General features: G+C 38.3%; 1 protein-coding gene across 2 annotated transcripts; it reads right to left on the bottom strand.

The window, feature by feature from the left end:
• Window positions 1-5,310: 5,310 nt before the first annotated feature.
• On the bottom strand, window positions 5,311-22,668 carry LOC136700435 (L-asparaginase 1-like). Of its 2 annotated transcripts, none has more exons than XM_066675792.1 (11): window positions 22,357-22,668; window positions 21,628-21,766; window positions 21,043-21,181; window positions 20,840-20,965; window positions 16,920-17,015; window positions 16,262-16,388; window positions 15,939-16,069; window positions 13,282-13,458; window positions 12,977-13,087; window positions 6,260-6,307; window positions 5,311-6,104 (listed from the first exon to the last, which is right to left on the bottom strand). In XM_066675792.1, exons 1-11 carry the CDS (start codon window positions 22,430-22,432, stop codon window positions 6,087-6,089), a joined length of 1,188 nt encoding a protein of 395 aa, XP_066531889.1. In that variant the 5' UTR covers window positions 22,433-22,668; the 3' UTR covers window positions 5,311-6,086. The 2 variants fall into 2 exon arrangements, with proteins under 2 accessions (XP_066531889.1, XP_066531888.1); XM_066675791.1 differs by having other exon boundaries at window positions 5,311-5,801.
• Window positions 22,669-24,055: the final 1,387 nt, after the last annotated feature.

The raw sequence follows: 24,055 nt of genomic DNA, 5'->3' as shown, positions 1-24,055 counted from the left end.
TTGGGTCAGTGCCACATAAACCTATGTGGAAAGCTTTTGAATTTTTCCAGGTGCCAGATAAGGTTACTAGCCTGGTTTATGCATACTCTGAGCATATTCAATTTTACTTTAGTACAGGGGAATTTGTTACATCATGGCAGTGATTAGAAATGCGTATAATGGCTAGATGTATAATTTCACCATTAGCATTTACAATGGCAATGGAGGTAGTAATTAGGGCCCTCTAAGTGGGTCGTAGGCTGGGAGAGGTTGCATGATGGTACTCAACTCCCCGCATTTAGTGCTTACATGGATGACATGATGATGTTAACAACTATTGTGCCTTGCACAGGCCATTTGCTGGAGAAGTTAAATGATAATCTAAGACTGGCTAGGCTGAAAGGTAAACCAAGCAAGTCTAGAAGTCTGTCAATTTTCAAAGGAAAACTTGTTCAGGATATTTTTTTTGATGGAAGGATGGATGATTCCTACATTAATGGAGAAACCAGTGAAGAGTTTAGGTAGATCAGTGGTCGCCAACCAGTCAATCACAATAGACAGGTCGACCTCCAAGACCATGTAAGTCAATCGTGATAAACCATGGCTTCATTTATGTCCTTTAAGTTACTATAACTGCGTCATTCTGTATCCACTGTGGTTCGTTAAGCAGGGACACATAAAGCCACACAGGGTTCATGTCCGCTAATACTGACACGCAAATTTGTGTCCCTGACCAATAGTGCTGTGGCTCTGTTTCTGACCTGTCTGAGCCAACACGATGGCAGAGCTGAAGGGTGCGGTTTTAAGATGGGAGATATTACACAAATGTTTCATGCAGATTACAAATGACAGCACAAGTGATAGTCACACCAAACTGTTCTCATGAGTTGAGTTACAGCGTGGAAATGTGCGACCATAGAGTACTTTTCGTAAAAACAGCTGCCTAAATAAAAGGGAGGGCATTTGGATAGGCAGAAAGAAGTATAAGCAGGAGACATGCACAGCCTAAATCCAATTATGAGGGTAAAAATAAGGTAATTAAAGGTAACTATATTGATAATACATTGTTTATACATATTTAATTTATTGAACATTTGTTTCAACATGTACAGTTTTTGAATGCTGAAGCAAATAACAATAAACTAAGATTATATAATGCACCAAAGGAAAGCACATATCTCATGAAAAACACATTAAAATGTTAAAAATTGTGGGGCATGTGCAGGGCTGTGGTAGGATAGTTATCAGTAGCACAACATGTCAGAACATCTGTTTCCTCAGGCACTAAGTACCACAGCCAAACCTTAGCTATACATTAATGAAATAAGTAAAGAGTTTAATTTTATGTTATTGGACGCAATGGGGAGGCTTAGGCTACTTTGATTTGTTAAGTAGCCTAAGCCTGGCATTTATGCTGGTAGATCTTTCATTTGTTCAGATTTTAAAGGGTGATCTTGTAAGTAAAAAGGTTGGTGACCACTGAGGTAGATGGTATAGTGCAGCGAAAAATGATACAGAGCAAGTTGTGGGACTCAAAGCCTAACTGGTGAAGGCCATTAATAGCACTGATAGATCATGATTGAAGTGGAGAGGATGGAAAGGGTTATGAACAAGACCATAGGAAGTGGCTAGGAGTGCCACGGTGTTTAAGTAGCGTGGCATGGTATAGGAGTGGGGTACTGGAGCTACCACTCACAAGTTTAGTTGAGGAATTTAAATGTGCAAATGTGAGTCGCAAAATGATTTTGTCAGGATCGAAAGATGCAGTGGTAAAATAAGAAGTGCCAGTCACAAAAGCAGGAAGGAAGTGAAATTTTAAAGTGGCAGGTAACCAGGAGCTCATTAGAGCTAAGGGATGTGATTGGGAAGTGCAATATGGAAGAGTGGGCCTTGGGTCAGGTGATTCGTGGAAAGCTTTTAGTAAGGCCACATCACCAGAGAGAAGGCCAGTGGCTTCTATGGGAGAATCTAGAGAAGCGGAAGATCACTTAGCCAGAGTTGTGGGTGATGGAGGCAAGACATATTAAGTTTTTGCTGGGAGCAACTTACGATGTCCTTTCAACACCACAAAATCTTGGACAGTGGGTAGGTGAAGACACTAACTGTAGATTATGTACAGGGGTTAGCACACTGAAGCATAGTCTATCAGCTTGTAAGGTTAGTTTGTCACAGGGTCGGTATACATGGAGACATAATCAGGTGCTAAGGGTTTTAGCATGTTTGTTGTAGAGCAAAGTCCTTGAGGTTAGCACACTGATGTGTGGCTGTAGTAAAGATATCGTTAGCTTTGTGCGTGAGAGGTAATGTTTTGGAGAATGTGCACAGGCTACAAATATTGTTATGTGGGGTGAAGCATGATTCTGAAAGGATTCTGAAAGTAAATGGATAGTTTATTTCATAGAGTTAACAGTTGCATTTGAGAATGCAGCAGATGAAGCATTCGAAAGGAAAAAGCTGAAGTACACAGACTTGGCAGCTGAGGTGAAAGAATGCGGATGGCAGGCACATGTAAGACCAGTGGAGGTAGGTGTTAGGGGATTTGTAGCCAAATCTGCCACATCCCTGTGTGTGCAGTTTGGCATCTGGGGCTAGAAATTAAGGGCATCTGTGAAGGAATTATCAGAAACAGCTGAAAGGTCTAGTCAGTGGCTGTGGATAAGGAAAACACAAACCAGTTGGGGAAATGTACTGTAGAGGTGCTGTTGTGGTGGTTGGTGAGGTAGCACGTAAAGATCACATGGAATTAGTAGCACTGAGCATGCAGTAATGGTGCCAGTGGGCCTAGGTACAGCCATAGTTACCAGAGAGACCAGTGTGGATTTATGGTTGTTGATGGTAAAGGGTAAGGTAGGACTGTAAAGCTGGCTTGGAATGGGGTGGGTCTGGGATGCCAGACTTCACTGTTGAGCCTTCTGGGGGTGTTGTGGGCTTAATTCAGCGAAAAAAGGGAGGTGCCTAACTGATGACCCCTGTTAAGAGCCAGAGATACAGTGGGTGGTTTGGGTTCTCATGGGCTGAGCTCAATGAGTAACTGTAAGGATAGCTGGTTGCTGATTGGATCATAAACGGGCACAGCAACCTTAGTGTTGTGGTGTAGGGAAAGTTTTGTTGTTGCAGGTAGAAAGAGAGTGTGGTTGACCCTATGTGAAATTCTAATGGATTGGCATAGGATATCTTACACCTTATCCTGTGTATGAATATTATTTCCACCTAATTAATACAAATATAATAAACAGATTTAAACCTTTATAAACTTTTATAAGTGTAGTTTTATTTTAAAGTTGTACCATTGTTTTAATTATTTTTTTCTTAATCTTTATTAAATGCTTTTGACTGTTCCTGTAACGTGCTGTTTTGTGTTCTGTACCGTTTTTGTTCCTTGTTTGTGCTCCCCTTGTCATGTGACTGTTTCCCCCTGTGTCTTAATTAGTACCCAGGTGTTTCTTGCTGGAGTTGTCTTTATATAGTCCTTGTCAGTGTTTCTTGTTTGTGGGTCATTGTATGTATGTTTGCTTGATGTTCTTTAGCATTGTTCTGTGTTTAGCCTTCTGGTTTAGCTCTTGTGTTTTATGTTTAGATTCCTTGTTTAGTGTTTAGCATTGAGCCTTGTTTAGTGTTTAGCTCTGTTTATAGTTTAGCCTAGTCCTTTGTGTTTAGCTCCTTAGCCTCTGTATTTAGCTCTTTTGTTTAGTTCCTTAGCTTCTGTGATTTTCCCTTTTGTTTAGCTTCCCTCTGTCTAGTTTCCTTTTGGTTATTTTGATTAAAAGACTCCTGCACTAACCTCCTTCCCTCATTCCTTGAACACTTCTACGCACCCCACTTTATTACAGTTCCTTTTCATTCATTCATTCATTTTCTTTTCCGCTTCTCCATTTCAGGGTCACGGTACAGTTCCTTTTAATATTGTAAAACATTTTAAATTGCAACGGTATAGGAAATGGGCTCTAAATAAACTCACCTTGCCTTTTGACAATATAATTTATTATTTTGTAGTGACACATCATGCTTCTCTATCTGGCAGTCTTATGGATAACTCTGGGTTTGGCATATGCCAGGAGAATATTACCTGTCTGACTGCATTATGCCAACCATAAGGTTTGGTGAAGGGGAAATGTTATGGGGTTGATTTTCCAGTGTTGGTCTATGAATCTTAATTCCAGTGAATGGAAAAGAGAAAGGCCCTTGTTTAACATCAGTTGGGACATTTTATATGATGAAATAAAAGCCAGAATCTGTGACCTATTCATTCTCTTGAAGATTTATTGAGTTAATAAAAGCACAAAGAAACTAATTTTTTTACGGAACAAATTGATCTTGTGCATTTTCCTCCTTTTCTCACTAAGGCCTGTGACTTTTACTGGGGAAATTTAATTTTTGCGACTGCTGCCCTCTGCTGTTCCTCAGGCTGACTGCTGGCTCCAGATGACTCGTTATGGGGAAATTAGCTTGTACCCTGGTGACCTAGTTGATACAGTCATGTGAAAATGTTAGGACACCCCATGAAAATCTTTGTCTTTTTGAACATATTTAAACATATGGACATTTGAGTTTCATTTGAACAGGATTGATGATGGCATGGTTGCACAGCAGGTAGTGTCTCTGTCACAGGTCCAGGGACCTGTAGATTGTGGGTTTAAGTCCTACTCCGGGTGACTGTCTGTGAGGAGTGTAGTGTGTTCTCCCTGTGTCTGTGTGGTTTTCCTCCGGGTGACTGTCTCTCAGGATTGTGGTGTGTTCTCCCTGTGACTGCGTGTGTTTCCTCCGGGTGACTGTCTGTGAGGAGTGTGGTGTGTTCTCCCTGTGTCTGCGTGGGTTTCCTCCGGGTGCTATGGTTTCCTGCCACAGTCCAAAAACACACGTTGGTAGGTGGATTGGCGAGTCAAAAGTGTTCATAGGTGTGAGTTTGTGAGTAAATGTGTGTCCCCACCTTGCACCCAGTGATTCCGGGTAGGCTCTAGAACCACCGCAACCCTGAATTGGATAAGGGCTACAGACAATGAATTAATTAATTAATTTGTCTGCTTACAGAACATTTTCAGAAAAGTTTGACATGTATATTCTATAAATGATTAACTCTTATTTTGCCCATGTCAGACACCCATTTTGGTGTTTGCTACAGGCATCAAATGTAAAATATTTAAAATTTATAAACAATAATTAAGTGAAAACTTTGGAAATATTGTCTTTGTACGTTCATCAGTTAAATATATGTTAAACAGAATAAACAGATTCTTGTTTGTATTGCATTTTACACAATTAGGTTTCTTCTAACAGGGTCTGTGCCACTTTTATAAATACCAGGAGGCAGAGAATGTAACAGGGTGTTTGTAAGGTTTATTGTTTTTCAGATGGAACAAGAATGTTTATTCCCAGCGGGATAAATGAAGGTTTATTCAGAGAATGTTCCAGTCAAAGTATTTTTGTTGATACTTGAAGTGAAAGAAGAGTAAATATGAAAAATAAAACAGATACACGTCAAAAATCAACCAGAATAGCTGAATATTGAGAGTTGACCTAGGCCTTTGGCTGTCTATTTCTCACCATCCTCAGCTGCACTACAGTACCACTCAGTCTCAGACTGAACTGTCTCTTTTATAAAGAAGACTTCCCAGTGGTCTGACAGAGCAACCAACAATGACAGTGGGGGTGACAAAAGTCTCCTAGTTATCCATCATTTTAAGCTGTCAGTCTGACCCTTTAAAAATCAAACTGTTCAAATCTCAGTTACATTGTTGTTTATTTGACATGTCACTCTCCTGAAGACACAGACTATAAACATATCTCTCAGAGCTGGGCTGAGGTTGGTGCCACCTGTGTGTGCCCTAACAGAAGCAAAACAAACAGTGGCTGAGATACAAACACATAGAGCACAGTTACTACAGGAAGGAAATCATTCTTTAATATGGATTCTACTGATACAACTCTTAATATATGAGGTTAATAATATATTTACTATATATAATTCCAGTCTAATATAAATGTACAAGGCATTTTTTCAGGTTGCATTGGGGGAATCAGAATGGAAGCTTCTTTTTCACAATTAATTTCGTGTTCTTTTAATAATGAATATCTGTTGATTCTATCTCTGTCTTCGCTGTGCCTTTGGATCATTGTTCCATGATCAGCTGTAAAACGTGTGGAAGAATACATCATTGTATCATTTGCAGATAAACACATGATGCCACACACACACACACACACACACACACACACACACACACACATACCACCCAGACTTTCAGACAGTAAAAGATAAAGACAGAAGATGCCCTGAACTCACTGATATTGGTGGAGCACATGACTCTCCACACACACTGTGCTCCAGTATCTGACAAAAACACAACACATAAAAAACACACATTTTTCAATTTTATATATAAAATATATACAAACATTGCCAGCCTCAAAATTGTTGTTAGAGATGGAACAGTTTTGATGCAGATCAGCCTTACATTTTAATAATCTAAAATTATCTACTTCAAATATACAGTAAATTATAATATGCACTTGAAAACATATACATTCCCTGTGTCCTAGGTGTGTTTAACATAGAAATATGAGAATTAATAGTAGTGGCGAAGTGAAAGTGAATGTGACATGTTTTATTATGATTGTACAACAAAATTTGACCTCTGCACACACACACACACACCCACACACAGGGAGAGTGTGTGTGTTACCTAAAGAGTAAATGATCTATGGGTTTATTTACTTATCTATAGTTTTAGGGACCATTATTAAACCTGAATAATCATACAAACCGGATTCCAAAAAAGTTGGGACACTAAACAAATTGTGGATAAAAACTGAATGCAATGATGGGGAGGCGCCAACATCTAATATTTTATTCAGAATAGAACACAAATCACAGATCAAAAGTTTAAACTGAGAGAATGTATCATTTTAAGGGAAAAAAAATGTTTCAAAATTTCATGGCGTCAACAAATCCCAAAAAAGTTGGGACAAGGCCATTTTTTCCCACTGTGTGGCATCCCCCCTTCTTCTTACAACACTCAACAGACGTCTGGGGACTGAGGAGACCAGTTTCTCAAGTTTAGAAATAGAAATGCTCTCCCATTCATGTCTGATACAGGCCTCTAACTGTTCAATCGTCTTGGGCCTTCTTTGTCGCACCTTCCTCTTGATGATATGCCAAATGTTCTCTATAGGTAAAAGATCTGGACTGCAGGTTGGCCATTTCAGTACCCGGATCCTTCTCCTATGTAGCCATGATGTTGTGATTGCTGCAGAATGTGGTCTGGCATTATCTTGTTGAAAAATGCAGGGTCTTGCTGCCCATGCCACAAGCATTCATGCAACCCCATACCATCAGTGATGCAGGGTTCTGAACGGAGCGTTGATAACAACTTGGGTTATCCTTGTCCTCTCTGGTCTGGATGACATGGCGTCCCAGTGTTCCATAAAGAACTTCAAATCGTGACTCATCTGACCACAGAACAGTCTTCCATTTTGCCACACTCCATTTTAAAAGACCCCTGGCCCAGTGCAATCGTCTGAGCTTGTGGAGCTTGCTTAGAAATGGCTTCCTCTTTGCACTGTAGAGCTTCAGCTGGCAACAGCGGATGGCACGGTGGATTGTGTTCACTGACAATGCTTTCTGGAAGTATTCCTGAGCCCATTCAGTTATTTCCTTGACAGTGGCATTCCTGTTTGAGGTGCAGTGACGTTTAAGGGCCTGGAGAACACGAGCATCCAGTTGAGTTTTACGGCCTTGACGCACAGCAATTGTTCCAGATTCTCTTCTTCTTCTTCTTTTGATGATGTTATGCACTGCTGATGATGATAACCTAAAAGTCTTTGCTATTTTATGCTGGGTAACACCATTCTGGTATTGCTGCACTCTCTTTCCTTTACCCATTTAGAAGAAGCTGTTTTGATCACTCTGGTTTTCCTGTTACTGGTTTCTACTGTTATTTCTGTACTTATTTCTGTTTTTATAACTTACTAACCATCCATAGTTCTATCTTAGAGATTGTCTCTACAGGAATATTTATTACAGAGGCACTAAAACTGCCACTGGACCCTGGAGTAACGTTTTTGGTGTAAGTTACTAAAATCAACTAAAAGCGGCAAGTACCTGCAATTCCATGGCTACTACTGGCTGTTTTGCCTGCTCAGAGTGAGCATGTTTAGTTTAACCCACTTTTCCACCTCTAGCAACAATGACAGTGGTTGTGTTTGTGCTAAGTGTTAGCTACTTAGCTCTCTGGTGGATAAAGTGGACCAGCTAGAAGTGCGCATCCGGAGCTTATTATTGTCAAGGGATAAACAGCGAGATACAGTGCTAGCAACTCCGGTTGCCTTAGGGAGAGTTAGCACCTCCTCGACTCCGGCATTAGAGCCCTCACAGCGGAGTGAATGGGTGACGTCTCGGCGTCATAGCCGGAAAGCTAAGGCTGATGCTAATGCTGAGGCCAAAGCTAGCCCAGCGGAACACCACGCTCCTCCGATTCGCGTGTCAAACAAGTTTGCCCTGCTCAGCGAAGCACCCGCTAAGGAACCTGTCAAGAGTGCTCTGGTTATAGGAGACTCTATTGTTCGACACGTGAAATTAGCTACTCCTTTAGGGGCGACGGCAGTAACAGTTAGCTGTTTATCGGGAGCCAGAGCGCCGGACATTAGTGGCAACCTTAGACTGTTAGCTAATAGGAGATATTCAAGGATAGTCATTCATGTAGGGGCCAATGATATTCCTCTGCGGCAGTCTGAGGTAACTAAGGGTAATATTAGAGAGGTGATTATACTGGCCCAGACGATGTCCGATGCAGTAATCTGCTCTGGTCCCATACCAATGCGGTGTGGCGCTGAAGCCTACAGCAGACTTTCGGCGTTAAACTGCTGGATGTTCAAGTGGTTTTCCGAAAATCAAGTGGGCTTTATAGACATTTGGTTACATTTCAAGGGCAAGCCTGGTCTTATAGGTAGGGATGGTGTCCACCCCAGGTGCTGCCTTACTTTCTTGCAGCATAGCAAATAGTCTTTTAGTTAGTCAGCAGAGTAGTGTAGACAGCTGCTGACAATCCAGAGCCGGGACCAGGCCGCAGACAGACAGGCTAAACCGACCCTCTGCGAACTGTCTTGAGGCGTCACCTAGGTTCAACTGTATTGAGACTGTGTCATTCCCCCGAACTAAATGTAAAAGTAGAAAAACAAAATCAGCCTGTTTCAGCAACCTAATCAATATTAAATCATACTCAACATAAGAACACTAAACTCAAAAGCAGTCATTGCAAATGATATCATAAGTGATCATAAATTCAATGTTTTCTGTCTCACGGAAACATGGGTTAGACCAAATGAATATTCAGCACTAAATGAAGCCACCCCCCTAGGCTATAATTATGTACATAGCCCAAGAGTATCAGGCAAAGGAGGTGGAGTATGTGTGATTTACCAAAATGATTGTGTTTGCAAACATAAAGTTATAATTTTAGGAGATTTCAATATCCATTTTGAGAAGGAAAGTGACCCACTAAAAAAGGCATTTACCTCAATCTTAGAGTCTATTGGTATTACTCAAAATGTAACTGGGCCTACACACTACTGCAGTCACACTTTAGACTTAGTTCTGACGCTAGGTCTTAACATTGACAAAATTAATATCTTACCGCAATCCTCAGCAATCTCTGACCATTACCTAATTTCATATGAGCTACGTCTTAGCCGTAATATATGTATTCTACAAAGCGTATAATAAAACCATCTACCACCCTACAATTTATAGGAAACCTCTCAGAAATATCAACACCAATTCCCACTCCATCAGACCCAAAGGACCTAGATGTACTAACTTACTACTTAGAAAATACCTGTCGATTTACTTTAGAAAAGGTAGCACCACTTAAACATAAAAGTATGAGACAGAAAAAGCTCGCACCATGGTATAATGATAAAACCCATACTTTAAAACAAACATCACGGAAACTAGAGCGGAAATGGTGATCAACCAAGCTGGAAGTGTTCCATTCTGCCTGGAAGGACAGCCTTATAGAGTATAGAAATGCCCTCACTAAAGCTCGCTCAGCATATCTGGCCTCGCTGATCTCCAATAATAAAAATAATCCTAGAGCACTGTTTAGTGTGTTTTCCAGAACTACAAAAAATCAAGCAGGTTCCGAACAACTAATTCCAGTAACTCTTACCAGTACAGATTTTATGGACTTTTTTAATAATAAAATTGAGAATATTAGACTACAAACTCAAGCCACAGGATTAAATCCAACCTGGCTGCCACCCGATGTGAATGATATAAAACATAATGTAATTGTAAAAGAAAGACTTGAAAAATTTTACCCACTCCCACAGTTAGAACTAGAGAAGATTATCACATCCGCAAACTGTACAGCTTGCACACTTGATGCAATTCCCACAAAATTGCTCAAAGAAGTACTACCAGCTGTTATCAATCCTCTTTTAACTATAGTAAACTCATCCCTTAGCCTGGGCCATGTACCCAAAGCTTTTAATCTAGCAGTTATTAAACCTATGATCAAGAAACCAAATCTTGATGCTAGTACACTGGCTAATTACAGGCCTATTTCAAATCTGCCATTTCTTTCCAAGATCTTAGAAAAAGCTGTGGCCCAACAATTTAGTTCATATCTACATAAGAATCATATATATGAAAAATTCCAATCTGGATTCAGGCCACATCATAGTACAGAGATAGCTCTAGTCAAGATAACAAACGATCTTCTTCTTGCCTCTGATCAAGGCCACATATCCCTGTTGGTGATTCTTGACCTAAGCGCAGCCTTCGATACAATAGACCACAATATTCACCTAGAAAGGTTAGAAAACATGGTTGGAATTACAGGGACAGCCCTATTGTTGTTCAAATCTAACTTAACAGAACGTTATCAATTCGTAAAAGTAAACAATCTAAATTCAAATTATTCTAAAGTAAGATTTGGAATTCCACAAGGCTCTATTTTAGGACCATTATTAATTACATTATACGTGTTATCGCTAGGCACAGTTATAAGAAACCATGACATTAACTTTCACTGTTATGCAGATGACACGCAATTGTATATTTCAGCCAAGCCCGATGACAAACATAGATTAATCAAAACAGAAGACTGTGTAAAAGATGTGAAAGGCTGGATGTTGCGTAACTTCCTCCTCCTAAACATCAACAAAACAGAGGTCCTGCTTTTGGGTCCAAAGGTGGCAAGAAATAAATTATCAGATTTAATTTTAAATCTCACTGACTTTCCAGTTAAACCTGGTTCAGCAGCAAAAAATCTTGGTGTCATAATTGACCCGGATTTATCATTTGATCAACACATAGGCAGTATCACTAGGACAGCTTTTTTACATCTTCGCAATATTGCTAAGATTAGAAATGCCTTATCCCTTCAGGATGCAGAAACATTAGAACATGCCTTTATTACTTCAAGGCTTGACTACTGTAAAGCACTACTGTCAGGATGCACCAGCAGCAATTTAAGAAAACTTCAACTAGTTCAAAATGCTGCAGCCAGGGTCCTCACTAAAACTAGAACATTTGAACATATTAGCCCAGTTCTATCATCACTTCATTGACTGCCTGTTAAATTCCGCATCGACTACAAAATTCTGTTATTAACATATAAAGCTCTACATGGGCTTGCTCCTGAATACCTTCAAGATACAATTTCCTATTATGAGGCTCCACGTTTACTCAGATCACAGAATACTGGATTTTTAATTGTTCCCAGAATTTAGAAGGCCTCAGCTGGGGGAAGAGCCTTTTCTTATAAAGCCCCCAAACTCTGGAATGATCTTCAAGAAAATGTTCGGGACTCAGACACAGTCGCAATCTTCAAATCTAGGCTAAAAACTCATTTGTTTAGTTTATCTTTTGGTAGTTAATGCTCCCCCATAGATAAAGGCGGCAGATCCGGGGGGGTCCATGGACACAGGGAATTATAGTAAACTGAGTCCCGCCGCTTCACGCGATCACTCAGGTTTGTTGATGGTGGAGCGGAGGGATGCCAGTGTTTCAGGATGCTCCCGTGTCTGTGTGTCCTTCTGGTTCTTTCCTTCTAGTTAAAGCTGTCATAGTCAGATATGCTGGAGTCATTAGCCACACTCTGGAAATGTTCACATTTTCTGCTTTACAAACACCAAACAGTTCCAAATTAATTCCATCCCTTTACATTTTTCCGAGTAAACAACTGCCCACCTGTCTGTCTGGACACTGATGGATGACTGTAGAGATCCTCCTCCATGCTTCAGACCAGCTGCCCATGCTCCAGCAACCACCAAGTGCCTTGAAGCTGCCCCTACACTGAAGTTCTCATGGACTACTAACTATTATTACCAGTAGATTGACCAGAGGACGATAGGTCACCCTTTGTGAGCCTTGGTTCCTCCCAAGGTTTCTTCCTCAGCTGAGGGAGTTTTTCCTTGCCACTGTCGGGTTTTTACATTTTTTTTTTACATTTCACGTCAAATCTTTGTCTTACTGGAATTCTGTGAAGCTGCTTTGTGACAACATCAGTTGTAAAAAGCGCTATACAAATAAATTTGATTTGATTTGATTTTCTGCGCAACAATGGTGGAATTGATGATCCTCTTACCATCTTGGCTTCAGAGAGACACTGACACTCTGAGAAGCTCTTTTTATACCCAATCATGTTGTCAATTGACCTAATTAGTGTTAATTGGCCTTCCAGCTGTTCGTTATATGCTCAATTTTCTTTTTCCAGCCACTTATTGCTACTTGTCCCAACTTTTTTGGGATTTGTTGACACTGTGAAATTTTGAATCAACATATTTTTCCTTTAAAATGTTACATTTACTCAGATTAAACATTTGATCTGTCATCTATGTTCTATTACGAATAAAATTTTGACATTTGCCATCTCCACATCATTGCATTCAGTTTTTATTCACAATTTGTTTAGTGTCCCAACTTTTTTGGAATCCGGTTTGTATAACGCTTAAAAAGGAGAAAAGTCTTTGTAATAAAAGCAGTGCTCAGACAAACCTTGCGAATTGTTTCAGTGTTATTATATGATTTCAGTGTCCAGATCATTTTAGTCAGGGCTGCTTCTGGAGTGATGTCATACCCAGAAATAACATTTGCCTTTGTCAAAATCTGGAACAAACATAAAGCAAGATTCCACAGAATTATCAAACTTTACTAAATACAAATACAGACATTTAGGAGACACTACAGAGATGTCACTGAGGAAGAAAACTTTTTTACAAGGATGTAAATAGACATTTGTGAGGACACACAATCAGTGGTTTATTTCAAGTTTTTGACTCTTCACATGCTGTGAATTGTACCTCTGATGCTTGGTAGATGGGTAAAACAGTGCCACGATAAACCTGGGTACAGTTCAACATCAGAACGTTCTTGTCTGCTTTAAGCAGAAGGGTCTTGAGCCACTCAAACTCTGGAACATTCCCATTTCCATAGGTCTCCAGAATCACACCAGCAGCTCCATTCAGAACTCCAGAGACCTGGAGAGCAAAAGAGAGCTGTTTCAGCACTGGGTTTAGTCTCAACTCTCTCTGAGTCCCAGGAAATAATATATATCTGACAGTGCATTAGAGCATATTAAAACAATTTTTGATGATTTTTCTCTGGAAGGACTTTCATAAGAATAACATTTGACCCCCTTTGGCATCTAAAGTGAATCATGATTTTGGAAAGACAGACATTCTTACAGGGTCAGTAATTAGAAAAAAATGTGGTGGTAGCTTTTGCTGTCACTGTGGTGGTACTTTCAAAGGAACACATTCTGTACATGTTTATAAGTGTACCATATTCTTATTGTAGATTTTTATGTTGTGTTGGTTCATATGATACATTTCATCTCCAGGTGTTATAGTTTATAACTTTAGTGAAAATAATGTACCTGTACAGTAGCGTTTATTGTGACAGTGGGATTGGATCTCTGCGCTGAGTGATAGGTGGAACCACTTCAAACCCCTACCCCACCACATCTTATTTGTGACGCCACTTCACCATCAGTTTTAATAATGCCCGCCACTTCCGCATTGTCATTGTCAACTCATCAAATATAGCCATTTGGTCTGGAGCCCCCTGTATCAAGAATCAACGCGGTTGGCCCATGTTATATTTGGACATGCAAGGTGGAGTGCTGACATTGGTAGGTCATACCTTATTTAAATAATCTGCCTCACATGAACATAATTGAGTCAAGTTGATTTCTTTGTACATCAAATACAGTAATTTGCAATGTTTATTTTTTATTTACAATGTCCACATCACAATTGGCATCAGCAAGGCTCACGTGATTTTATTCCAACTTTGGAAACTGGAAATTTGTCTGAGACAATGAAATCACTTTGAAAGTCATTTGGTGTAAGGCCAGTGTTAGTCACATGGCTGGAACAGGAAAAGATGTGAAAATGATTTTAACTGTGCAATGCTTTATTTTGTGTATTTGTTATATTTCTGCTGGAGGTTAAATGCTGACATTGCCATTCCTAAGATCTATTAATATGTAAGAGGTTGTGTTCCTGCAAATATATTATATCCATTTTCCTCAATGCTTATATTATTGTAAAATGAACATTGTAACCCACACAGGAATTGAATGTTTTTTTTTAATGCAAATTAATCATTTATCAAATTTTGCCACAATTTCCTCCCATAATTCATTCTTTTTACAGAGCCTAGTGACATATTAGTGATCCAATTTAGCAATGTAAGCACAGTGTCAATACTGTTTACATTTTAATTATATTTATTAAAATGTATATTAAAAAGCATTAATAACTCACTCTCTCCCTCCCTCCCTCTATCTATCTCTCTGGCTCTAAAGCACACAAACATGCACACACACACACAGACACACAAACACACACATACACATACATATAATACTTTATTTGGGTTTAACATATAAAATACAATATCATATAAAACCCAAATAATGGTTCAGAGTCATTGCACAGTTTATAATTAAATTCACAGTATGCATTTCTCATGGAGACAGATGAAAGCGTCTTCTCCATATAAACAGACTCCCTATAACTGCAGAAACAGAACAATACTTCACTATGTGCTTGGCCTTCTTCTTTCCCAGTCCTACAATCCGTAGGCCACGCACACACGGCCTGTGAACGTGCCCTAAACTTCCAAACACCAAGGCAACTACTTTACAGGAATAGCCACTCGCATTAAGAATCTCCATCAGTGGCTGATATTTTAAAACTTTAGTGGTGTAACACAACTCCATATATCCATCGTAAGAACATCCAACTTCCACAATCATCACAATCCTCCTCCCTTCATTAATCAGAACACACACAAACACACATACACATACACCCACACACACACACACACCCACACATACACAAACTGACAGAGCTCCTGTTTTGTCTCTTTTTTCAGCTGCATTTTGCTTTAATTTTCTATACTTAATCTTCTGTGCCGATGCTAAAATTCCCTGAAATTGAACTCAGCAGATTAAGAGACTCTGATTTAAACATCTTCAAAACTACACCAAAGTTTTTAACTAAAGTAAAAAAAAAGTGTATTTCCTCACACCTTTGTCATTAATATCACACTCCCAAAGTTACAAGGAAATGCTGGCATTAACGTTATTGTTATGATTATATTTGTATTTGAGGAACAGTGCTAATATAAATCAACTTTGTTGATCTTACATTGATTCTTTATTTTACATTTAAATATCCATGATTCAAAGCTTCAGTGTGGTTAATCAGAGTAAATTGTGTGATTAATTAGTTAATTTTTTAGTTGACAGACAGCCCTATTTAATTTATTTGTTTTATTCTGCACTTTTATTTATATCTATTTGTTGTGCTTTTACTGATATGAAGCGCCAAACCAGAGACTGAGAAACAGACAATTCCCTGAAGATATTTCTTTACACTCAACGCTGTGTCTGACCACTACCAGTGTCCTGTTCTGTTTGGACTTTAGAGATATCTGCAGAACTTACATATTCCTCTGTAATTCCAGGGAAAAACCTCAGGATCCTCACTTGTGGATTTTCTTTCTTTGTGAACATTCTCTTCACAGAGAGAGAGTCTTTAGGCTGTGCCTTCTTCAGAGAAATTTTGGCAGAAATCACTGAAAACAGAAAATAATGTTTTTCACTTGAGAAATTTGGTTAATTATTTTTTTGTACATATGATAAAATGTGCATTGCACAATTAGTGAATTTATTAACAGTTCTCATATCCATATTGAGTACTTGTAGAAACATTTCATTGTTAAATTTTAACTCAAACTGGGAAAAGCCTAAAACAACTGGATACTTGCGTTTGATTGTGGTTTCGAGACTGGCCAAAGGATACACATCAGGGCTATCAAACACACTGAAGGAATCACAGTCACACTTTACCACTCGGTTCCCCATGTACAACTTGTTCAAGTCATAAAGCATAACCTAGAAAAAGATGTTCTTCTTTATAATGATGTCTGCATTAGTTAAAATAGGAAAATTATCTTAACATCTGCAGGATTTTGTCATTTTTTCATTTTTGGACAATTTTTGGGCTTTTTATCTTCATGTGTTTAATACAGTGATAAGAAAACTAATGTGAAAGCACCTAACAACGAAAAAGAAATTGAGAAATTTATAACAATGATATAAACACAGTATTGAATTTATGACTTTGTGTAATCTGAGGAGAATTAATAATATAACAATAACAGGTAAGGACCTTAGACATCAGTAATTCTCTCTCTCTCTCTCTCTCTCTCTCTCTCTCTCTCTCTCTCTCTCTCTCTCTCTCTGTGTGTGTGTGTGTGTGTGTAAGAGAGAGTATAGGGTAACTTTGAAAAATAAGCAAAATAATTTTTTTTAAAAATCTCACAAATAGAACCTCACTGAATATTACCTCAAAAAGAAAGTAATCTAATATAATAAAAATAATATAAGGAAGAAATGGACCAATGGTACTGTTCTGTAGCGAACCTGTTGCATCTCCTCTCTGTTAGAGAAGTACCCAGCCATGAGCATAGATCCAACAAAGTTATCTATTCCATCAGTGCGTGGATGGAATATGGGCATCTGCAGAAAAACAACCCACAGAATGAAATTACAAAGTTATTATCTTACTATTAAAGTTATAATCTTACTTTACTGACATTTATGTGGGAAACAGCCACATTATGGACAATATCCCAACAAATAAAAATTGTTTTAGGACATTGGCAATTTACTGAGCTGCTCATAATAGTAACTATTATTATTATTATTATTATTATTATTATTATTATTACTATTATTATTATTATTATTATTATTTATTTGTTTTTTAATATGATGAAATAATACTTGTTTATTTAAAATACACACAATGAAGAATTATTTAAACTGTTTAGTTTTTATTTGGTGATCTAATCCAATATTATTTGTGGAACCTCCTACAAAAACTTTGAAACACTACAAATAAATAATAGGAGTAAACATAAGAACTCCATGTTTCTGCTGAATATATATATATATATATATATATATATATATATATATATATATATATATATATATATATTAGATGACGAGAAAGCTCTTTAAGATATAGAAGACCAAGAAGGCACCCTGCAATTTGCCTACACGTCAAACAGGTCAGTTGTTGATGCCGTCAACTTGGGACTCCCCTACAGCCGACATCACCTTTACTGCTAGGAACATACGCAAGGATGTTAAACACTGCCATCCCAGAAAACCTATCCTCCTTTCTCTCCCAGATCATTATTTTTTCCACAAACTGTCGCAGGGACCTGGAGAGTGTGGGTTCGATTCCCACTCCGGGTGACTGTCTGTGAGGAGTTGATGTGTTCTCTCTGTGTCCGCGTGGGTTTCCTCCAGGTGCTCCGGTTTCCTCCCACAGTCCAAAAACACACGTTGGTAGGTGGATTGGCGACTCAAAAAAAAGTGTCCGTAGGTGTGAGTGAATGTGTGTCTGTGTTGCCCTGTGAAGGACTGGCGCCCCCTCCAGTGTGTATTCCCGCCTTGCGCCCAATGATTCCAGGTAGGCTCTGGACCCACCGCAACCCTGAACTGGATAAGCGGTTACAGATAATGAATGAATGAATGTCTGTAAATTATATGTAAAATGTACATTACTCGAATACTTTAGTGGCCAACAAACTCTGATGCATTCTAAGTGCATATTTCTGGAGGCAGTGAGGTCCATGTTAGATTTTAAAAACTCACTGCTGATGCTAAGTGGAGTGTAAAATTGTCTATGGCAAAAAGTGCTGGGTCAAGGGGCTGGACTTTGTGAGCATATGAATCTGAACCATGCAGAGAAGCGAAAACAAAATGATGATGAGCATTAAAGAGCACTGTTTCCAATATTATGGCTGATGCTTACAGTAAGCCTACAATTAGCAGATGAACCAAGGCGATGCTCACAGTGAGCCCGGAATGAGCGAGAGGGCCCATGGAAAGGTTGCTCACAGTGAACTGGGTATTAGCACCAAGGCTAATAAGGCCATATATTTGGTGGATAATGCTAACATGGAACTGATGCCTACTTGCTAATTTTCAAGCAGTAAGTGAATTATGGCCACAGATTGGTGCTCAGAAAAATAAATTTGGGGAGTGTTTGCAGAATTATATGGGAATTTTTGCAGCCACTGGAAAATACTGTACTGGAACCGATTTTACATATCACAGACTAGATATAGGGAAATCCGTGCTGATACTATTTCATCCTATGGTAAAGCAACACTCCACAAAACAAAAAGTGAGGGAAATAATGGCCCCAGGGGTCTGTGTGGTTTCTAGTAGGCCCTGTGTGGCTCTGGTAGTCCTGACGAGAACGAAAGTCACTATCTGAAAGTTTGGTGTTGATTACCTTTGACTCAGGTCTATCACCAAGGAAAGTCGAGTTTAGAGACTATTACAGTAATCAATTATGCTAGAGATAAAAGCATGGATAAGTTTCTCCAGTTCTGATTTAGTCAAATCTTTCATCATATTGATGTTCTTGATGAAGGTGATAAAATGCTGATCTAGTACCTGCTTTAACATGGCTAATAAAACACATCTGAGACCATTGTATGTTAAGGTTTTCCCCTAGTTTTTTCAAATTTACAATTATAGCGAACATTTCATACACAAAGGTAGTTCAAAGTGCTTTACAGAATCAGAGGAAACAGGAAAAAGCAGCAGGGCTCTCAAATCCAAATACGCAGCTGTCTTCCTTCCTGGTTGCACTTGCCATAACAGCAGCCAATGTGTGTTTCTAACGGCTTTTGCCCAATAAATTAATCTCTGTTTTATCCTTATTCAGCTATAGAACCTTGACTAGAATTTGTCTAGGCAGCTGTTTAGGGAGAAAAGTGTAGTTATTTGTTTGAAACCTCAATACATCTCTCAGTTGATATCCATATAGGGGCTATTTGTGTGGGTGAGTTTGTAAGTTTGTCGACCCAAACTTTTTTTGTTGTTGTTGTTAATGCTATTGTTGATGATGTTGGAGAAATTGGATTGTCAGGTTTTGCACATTAATGTGTTCAAACAGCCTATCTTTGACATCTCATTGTAAATATGAGGTTTGGTTTAATGTCATCTGCATTCTGCTTTGTGACATTCTCTCTTTTGGATTTGAACACCAGGAGCCTTCACATTTTGCTCATGAAAACGGTAACTCTGCAGCCTTTATTATAGTTTCTCTTGAAACCAACACATCTGCCCTTGATGTCTAGTGAGGTCCACATATCAATGAACACACAGTAGTGATCTGACAAAGCCACATCCTTCACAGAGGCTGATATGTTGAGACTCTTTAAAATAACTACATCCAGAGTGTGACCAAGACAGCGTGTCCTCCCTGTAACATGCTGTTAAAGGCCAAAAGAGTCCAATAAAGTTTGTAGTTTCTTGACAAAACAGTCCTTGGTGTTGGCAACATGTTAAAATCACCAATAATAACAAAATGGTCAGAATCAGTAGAAATAAAAGACAACATCTCTGTAAATTCATCATTAAAATCAGAGTTGTACTTCAGAGGTCTGTAGACAGTTACTAGTTATATGTGTGGTGTCCCTTTCAGAACTGCACAGAGAAATTCGAATGATGTGAAGTTAACTAAAGGATAGCGGCCTACATTTTAAAGAACCATGGATCAGAGCAGCTAGACCTCCACCTATTTTGCTGCACAGGATACATTTAAAAAATTAACGTTTGCATTCATTTAGCCGGGTTTTAGTTAAAAGAATAAAATCAAGCCCACGTGCAGTAAAAAATCATTAATTAAATAAGACTTGTTTGTATTAAATCTAATAATTAGAGCTAACTTATTTGTGCACTTTGTAGTAGAATTTCTGTCTCACATTTTACATGTTGCAGATTGGCTACATTCACAGTATCTGATCTGTACTCCCTTTTATGTTTCTGGTAAGTACTGGAATGGGAGAGTTTAGAGCCACACTGGGTCCGAGCTTGTTTATTAAAAATGTTACTGCTGATATCACTCTAGGAGCTTGGCCCAGAAAAATATCAATACTCCTCTATACTTAGATGAATCAGTAGACAAATTTGGGTGGAACTTGCTGATGATGGGGTTGTGAGCAAAGCTGCCTCAGTGTCTATTTTACTGATAGAGATTTTGTTATACTGATACAGTTTAGAAAGGAGTGTTGGTTAAAAAGATTTTGTATGTGAAGAGATTTCAGTGCAAAAATTACTCTAGGCCAAACACTGAAAGGTTGGAATTAACAATGGCCTAATAAATAAATACATATGCCAGTACCTAATTACAATAATATACAATAATATTGCAAAATTAAGTATATGCTTAATTTTGTTCATCATGCTCATTGATTTTAATGTTTGATGTGATCAGACAGTTATTGGACCATTAAATGTGTAAGAAGTCTGACCTGAGATCCAGTAACAATCACAGTCTTTTTAATATCCCATAAAATGAAGGACAGAGCAGAGGAGGTGAAGGCCATTGTGTCCGTGCCGTGGATAATAACAAATCCATCAAAATCATGCTTGTTATCCTGTAAATGAAATGGAGATAGAGAGGGAGTAAGAATGAGATAGAACCTTGAATAATTTGTTATTCTTTAAGATTTACTTTAATTTTCTCAGCCATTTGTCTCCAGTGTTCAGGAGTAATGCTTGAGGAATCAATTGGAGGTTCCAGGGCTTCCATTTTGTACAAAATTTTATGAAGTTTTCCCTTGGTTTCAGGATCATCATCCGCCAGCTGGTGACTGAGGAAAAAACAAGAGATCACAAAGTGACTGTACACATCTCAGAAAGGTGTAATTTTAAATTTGGTAACCCTCTGCAGCTTTGTCTGGATCTTATACTGGAATCAGGTGCTATGATCAGATGCATAAAAAGTGGCAAAACAAAGCTGATCCCACTGTAAGTATGGAGTAGTATATGGGGAATTTTTAGGGGAACCTTGTTAGGACGTTGTGTCCATGAAGAGCCAGAAAGTTTTGTATAAAAAATTTGAAGTACCTCATTTTGTATCGTATTTTGAAGAAAGTACTAAAGCTGGGAGGTGCTCATCATTACTTAATCACTGAAAAACTCATGTTCAAACATTTTGGGCTTGATCTAGTATATTTTACAATGTTGTGTAATATCTTCTTAGATAAGGTTTATTTCTTTTCATTTTTAGCAGACGGTGCTGTAAGATGTAACTCACTACAGTGTGATGAAGCCATCCTTTGTTACGATGCGTTTCCTGACAAAGTCCTCAGATTCTCCTGGATTTCTAACATAGAGGATTGTGTGGTTGATAATGAAATCCTTGAGAGTTTCCAGATCCTGTGGAATGAGTCTTCCTGAAATGAAATTTATATAAATGATCACATGTATACACTGGTCTTATCAGTAAATCATTCATCATGTTCAAAGTACACAACTCCTGTACTTCAGTAAATAAACAGATGACTCTCAAACTTTAACAAAACAAATTATTTATAATTATGCTTGAGTTAAAGGGCATCACTTATCAAATGTAAATATACAAAGAAGTTCAAGCTGTTAAAGTACAATATACAATATTAGAGACAGAACAGAAATTATTTAAGTCTAAAAGAATAAGGAACAGAGTGGGATTTGAAAATGTGATTAATTTGGTACAAACTCTGAAAGTTGTGATTGAACAATTGATAATAGATTGTTCTTGTTTGTTTGTTTGTTTGTTTGGTTTTTGCAGAAAGGTGCTATTATTTACTTGTCTGAATTTGAATTTTAAATATTTTTCCAAGTAGGACATGGTTTTACAGGAGACATTGACATAAAATAGATTAAGTACAAGGATTTAATAACAAATGCTGTTTAGGCACATTCACTTCATGATTTCATGGACATAGAAACTAAGGTTTATTGCACAGTGGCAATTATGTAACTTTGAAAATGATTAACTTACCATCTTTATTTTTTTTCATTCCAAAAGTTCCTCCAGTGTAGAGCACATACACTTTTCTTATTATTGGATCAGCCATGGTTCAAAATCTTTACAAGCACTCTACAAAGGTTTATTAATGCAATTATCCCACAAACATATCTAATATATATATATATATATATATATTGAAACACAATCAGTGTTTTTACATCATTTGTTCTCTGTTTAAATAATGAGTTTAGGATAAAGAGTTTAGTTCTCTCATCAAAGTGACCTGGCTTTTAAATTTTAAAATAGCTTTCTTTATATATAGAGAAGAAACATGGAGACTGAAACATGAAGAAACAAGGAGAAAGAGACATTACTCAGTAAAACAGAAATATGAAATAAATGTCTGAATATAAAACTTCTCACCAAGTACCTGTGTCCTGGTTCTCACTGGAAATGAAACAGGTTTAAATAGTAGTGTGGCTCCACCTACTCATAAGAACAATGTTATAGGGCAATGAAAGTACACAAGGGGGGTGTCATCAGCAAGATTCAGAAGAGTCGAGATTACAGATATTACACATCCATCAGCAGTCTCTGAACAGCATCAGTGATTTTGCAGAAGAAGCCTTACCTATTTTTCTAGCCTTTGTCTCCTCAGAAATTCCTCCACTACATCATCACATGGTTCCTGGGCCAGCTCTGACACTGTGGAGACTCATTGGAGATTATGAATGGCTTTGAAGGTCATAAAGGAGTCATTTGTAGTGATTTCAAGTCTAATTGAAGACTCTGCTTGTTTTGTCCTCAGAAAGTCCTCCACAATTTCATCACAGTCCATTCATTTTCTGAAGTCGCTCTGTCTCTGTGTCCAGTTGGTGCAGAATGTTGGGTGTCCTCTGCTTTGTTTTAGTTCTGAGCTGGTGTTTAATCCGACTCCTTAGTGAAAGCACGTTCTCACAGTTGGAGTCAGTAAAGACAAAGAATGAGGGACACATTTGGAAATGTTTACTGCAGGCTGTTTTTCACCGAGATGTGCTGCCCTTTATTAAGTTTAACACAGACTTGTCTCATTAATAAATAATCTGAAATGAAGCAGTTCATTGGTTAAGCTTTGGTCCAGATCAGAGGGAAAGTCAGAGGAGGGAGAACTGAGTGTTGGTCAATTATTAACATCACTAGTGGAGTGTGAATCAGACAGAAATTAAACAGCAAAAAGGTCATTCAGCTGTTCAGACATTTTTTTCATTATTGTTCCAGACACTTTGCTACACATTAAATAGTAACACTAAAAGTCTCCATCTAAATTCTACACCTTCTGTAAAGTGAAGCATCCGTCCAACAGTGATCAGAGAATGTTTCTTATTCAGTTTATTGCTTCTGATGATGTGGTTAGAGCAGCTTTCTGTGAAACTCAAAGTGCTCAAGGTGTTGTCTCTGTCACACATAGATTATAAGAACTGAACTGCTTTTGAGTTACAGTAGGTATGCAACTGAACAGAACTGAGCCCAGACCACAACTGAAAGACAAGACAGCACACAGACTGGTAACAGAAAGACAAAAACCTGAAGTGAACTTATTAAAGATATTTCAGTCACTTCATTACCTTTCTCAGTTATTTCACGGTTACGACACAGTGAATAGACAGGCTTCCAAGGTAAAACAAACACTGTTTATGAACAGAGCTGATATTAGAAACTGAAAACAGCCAACAATCAGTCATCACTTCAC

Source organism: Hoplias malabaricus, chromosome 6 (assembly GCF_029633855.1).
Source record: "Hoplias malabaricus isolate fHopMal1 chromosome 6, fHopMal1.hap1, whole genome shotgun sequence".
Lineage (NCBI taxonomy): Eukaryota > Metazoa > Chordata > Actinopteri > Characiformes > Erythrinidae > Hoplias > Hoplias malabaricus.
Note: the sequence above shows the minus strand (reverse complement) of the source record. Positions and strands in the feature narration are given on the sequence as shown.

What these genes read in the sequence shown, in the direction of transcription:
- LOC136700435 (XM_066675791.1), bottom strand. Translation starts at nt 22,432, where the DNA reads ATGGCTGATCCAATAATAAGAAAAGTGTATGTGCTCTACACTGGAGGA. An exon ending in GATGGCTTCATCACACTGTA is followed by an intron (nt 21,182 to 21,627) that starts GTGAGTTACATC and finishes TTTTTTCCTCAG; the next exon opens with TCACCAGCTGGCGGATGATG. An exon ending in AAATGGCTGAGAAAATTAAA is followed by an intron (nt 20,966 to 21,042) that starts GTAAATCTTAAA and finishes TTTCATTTACAG; the next exon opens with GATAACAAGCATGATTTTGA.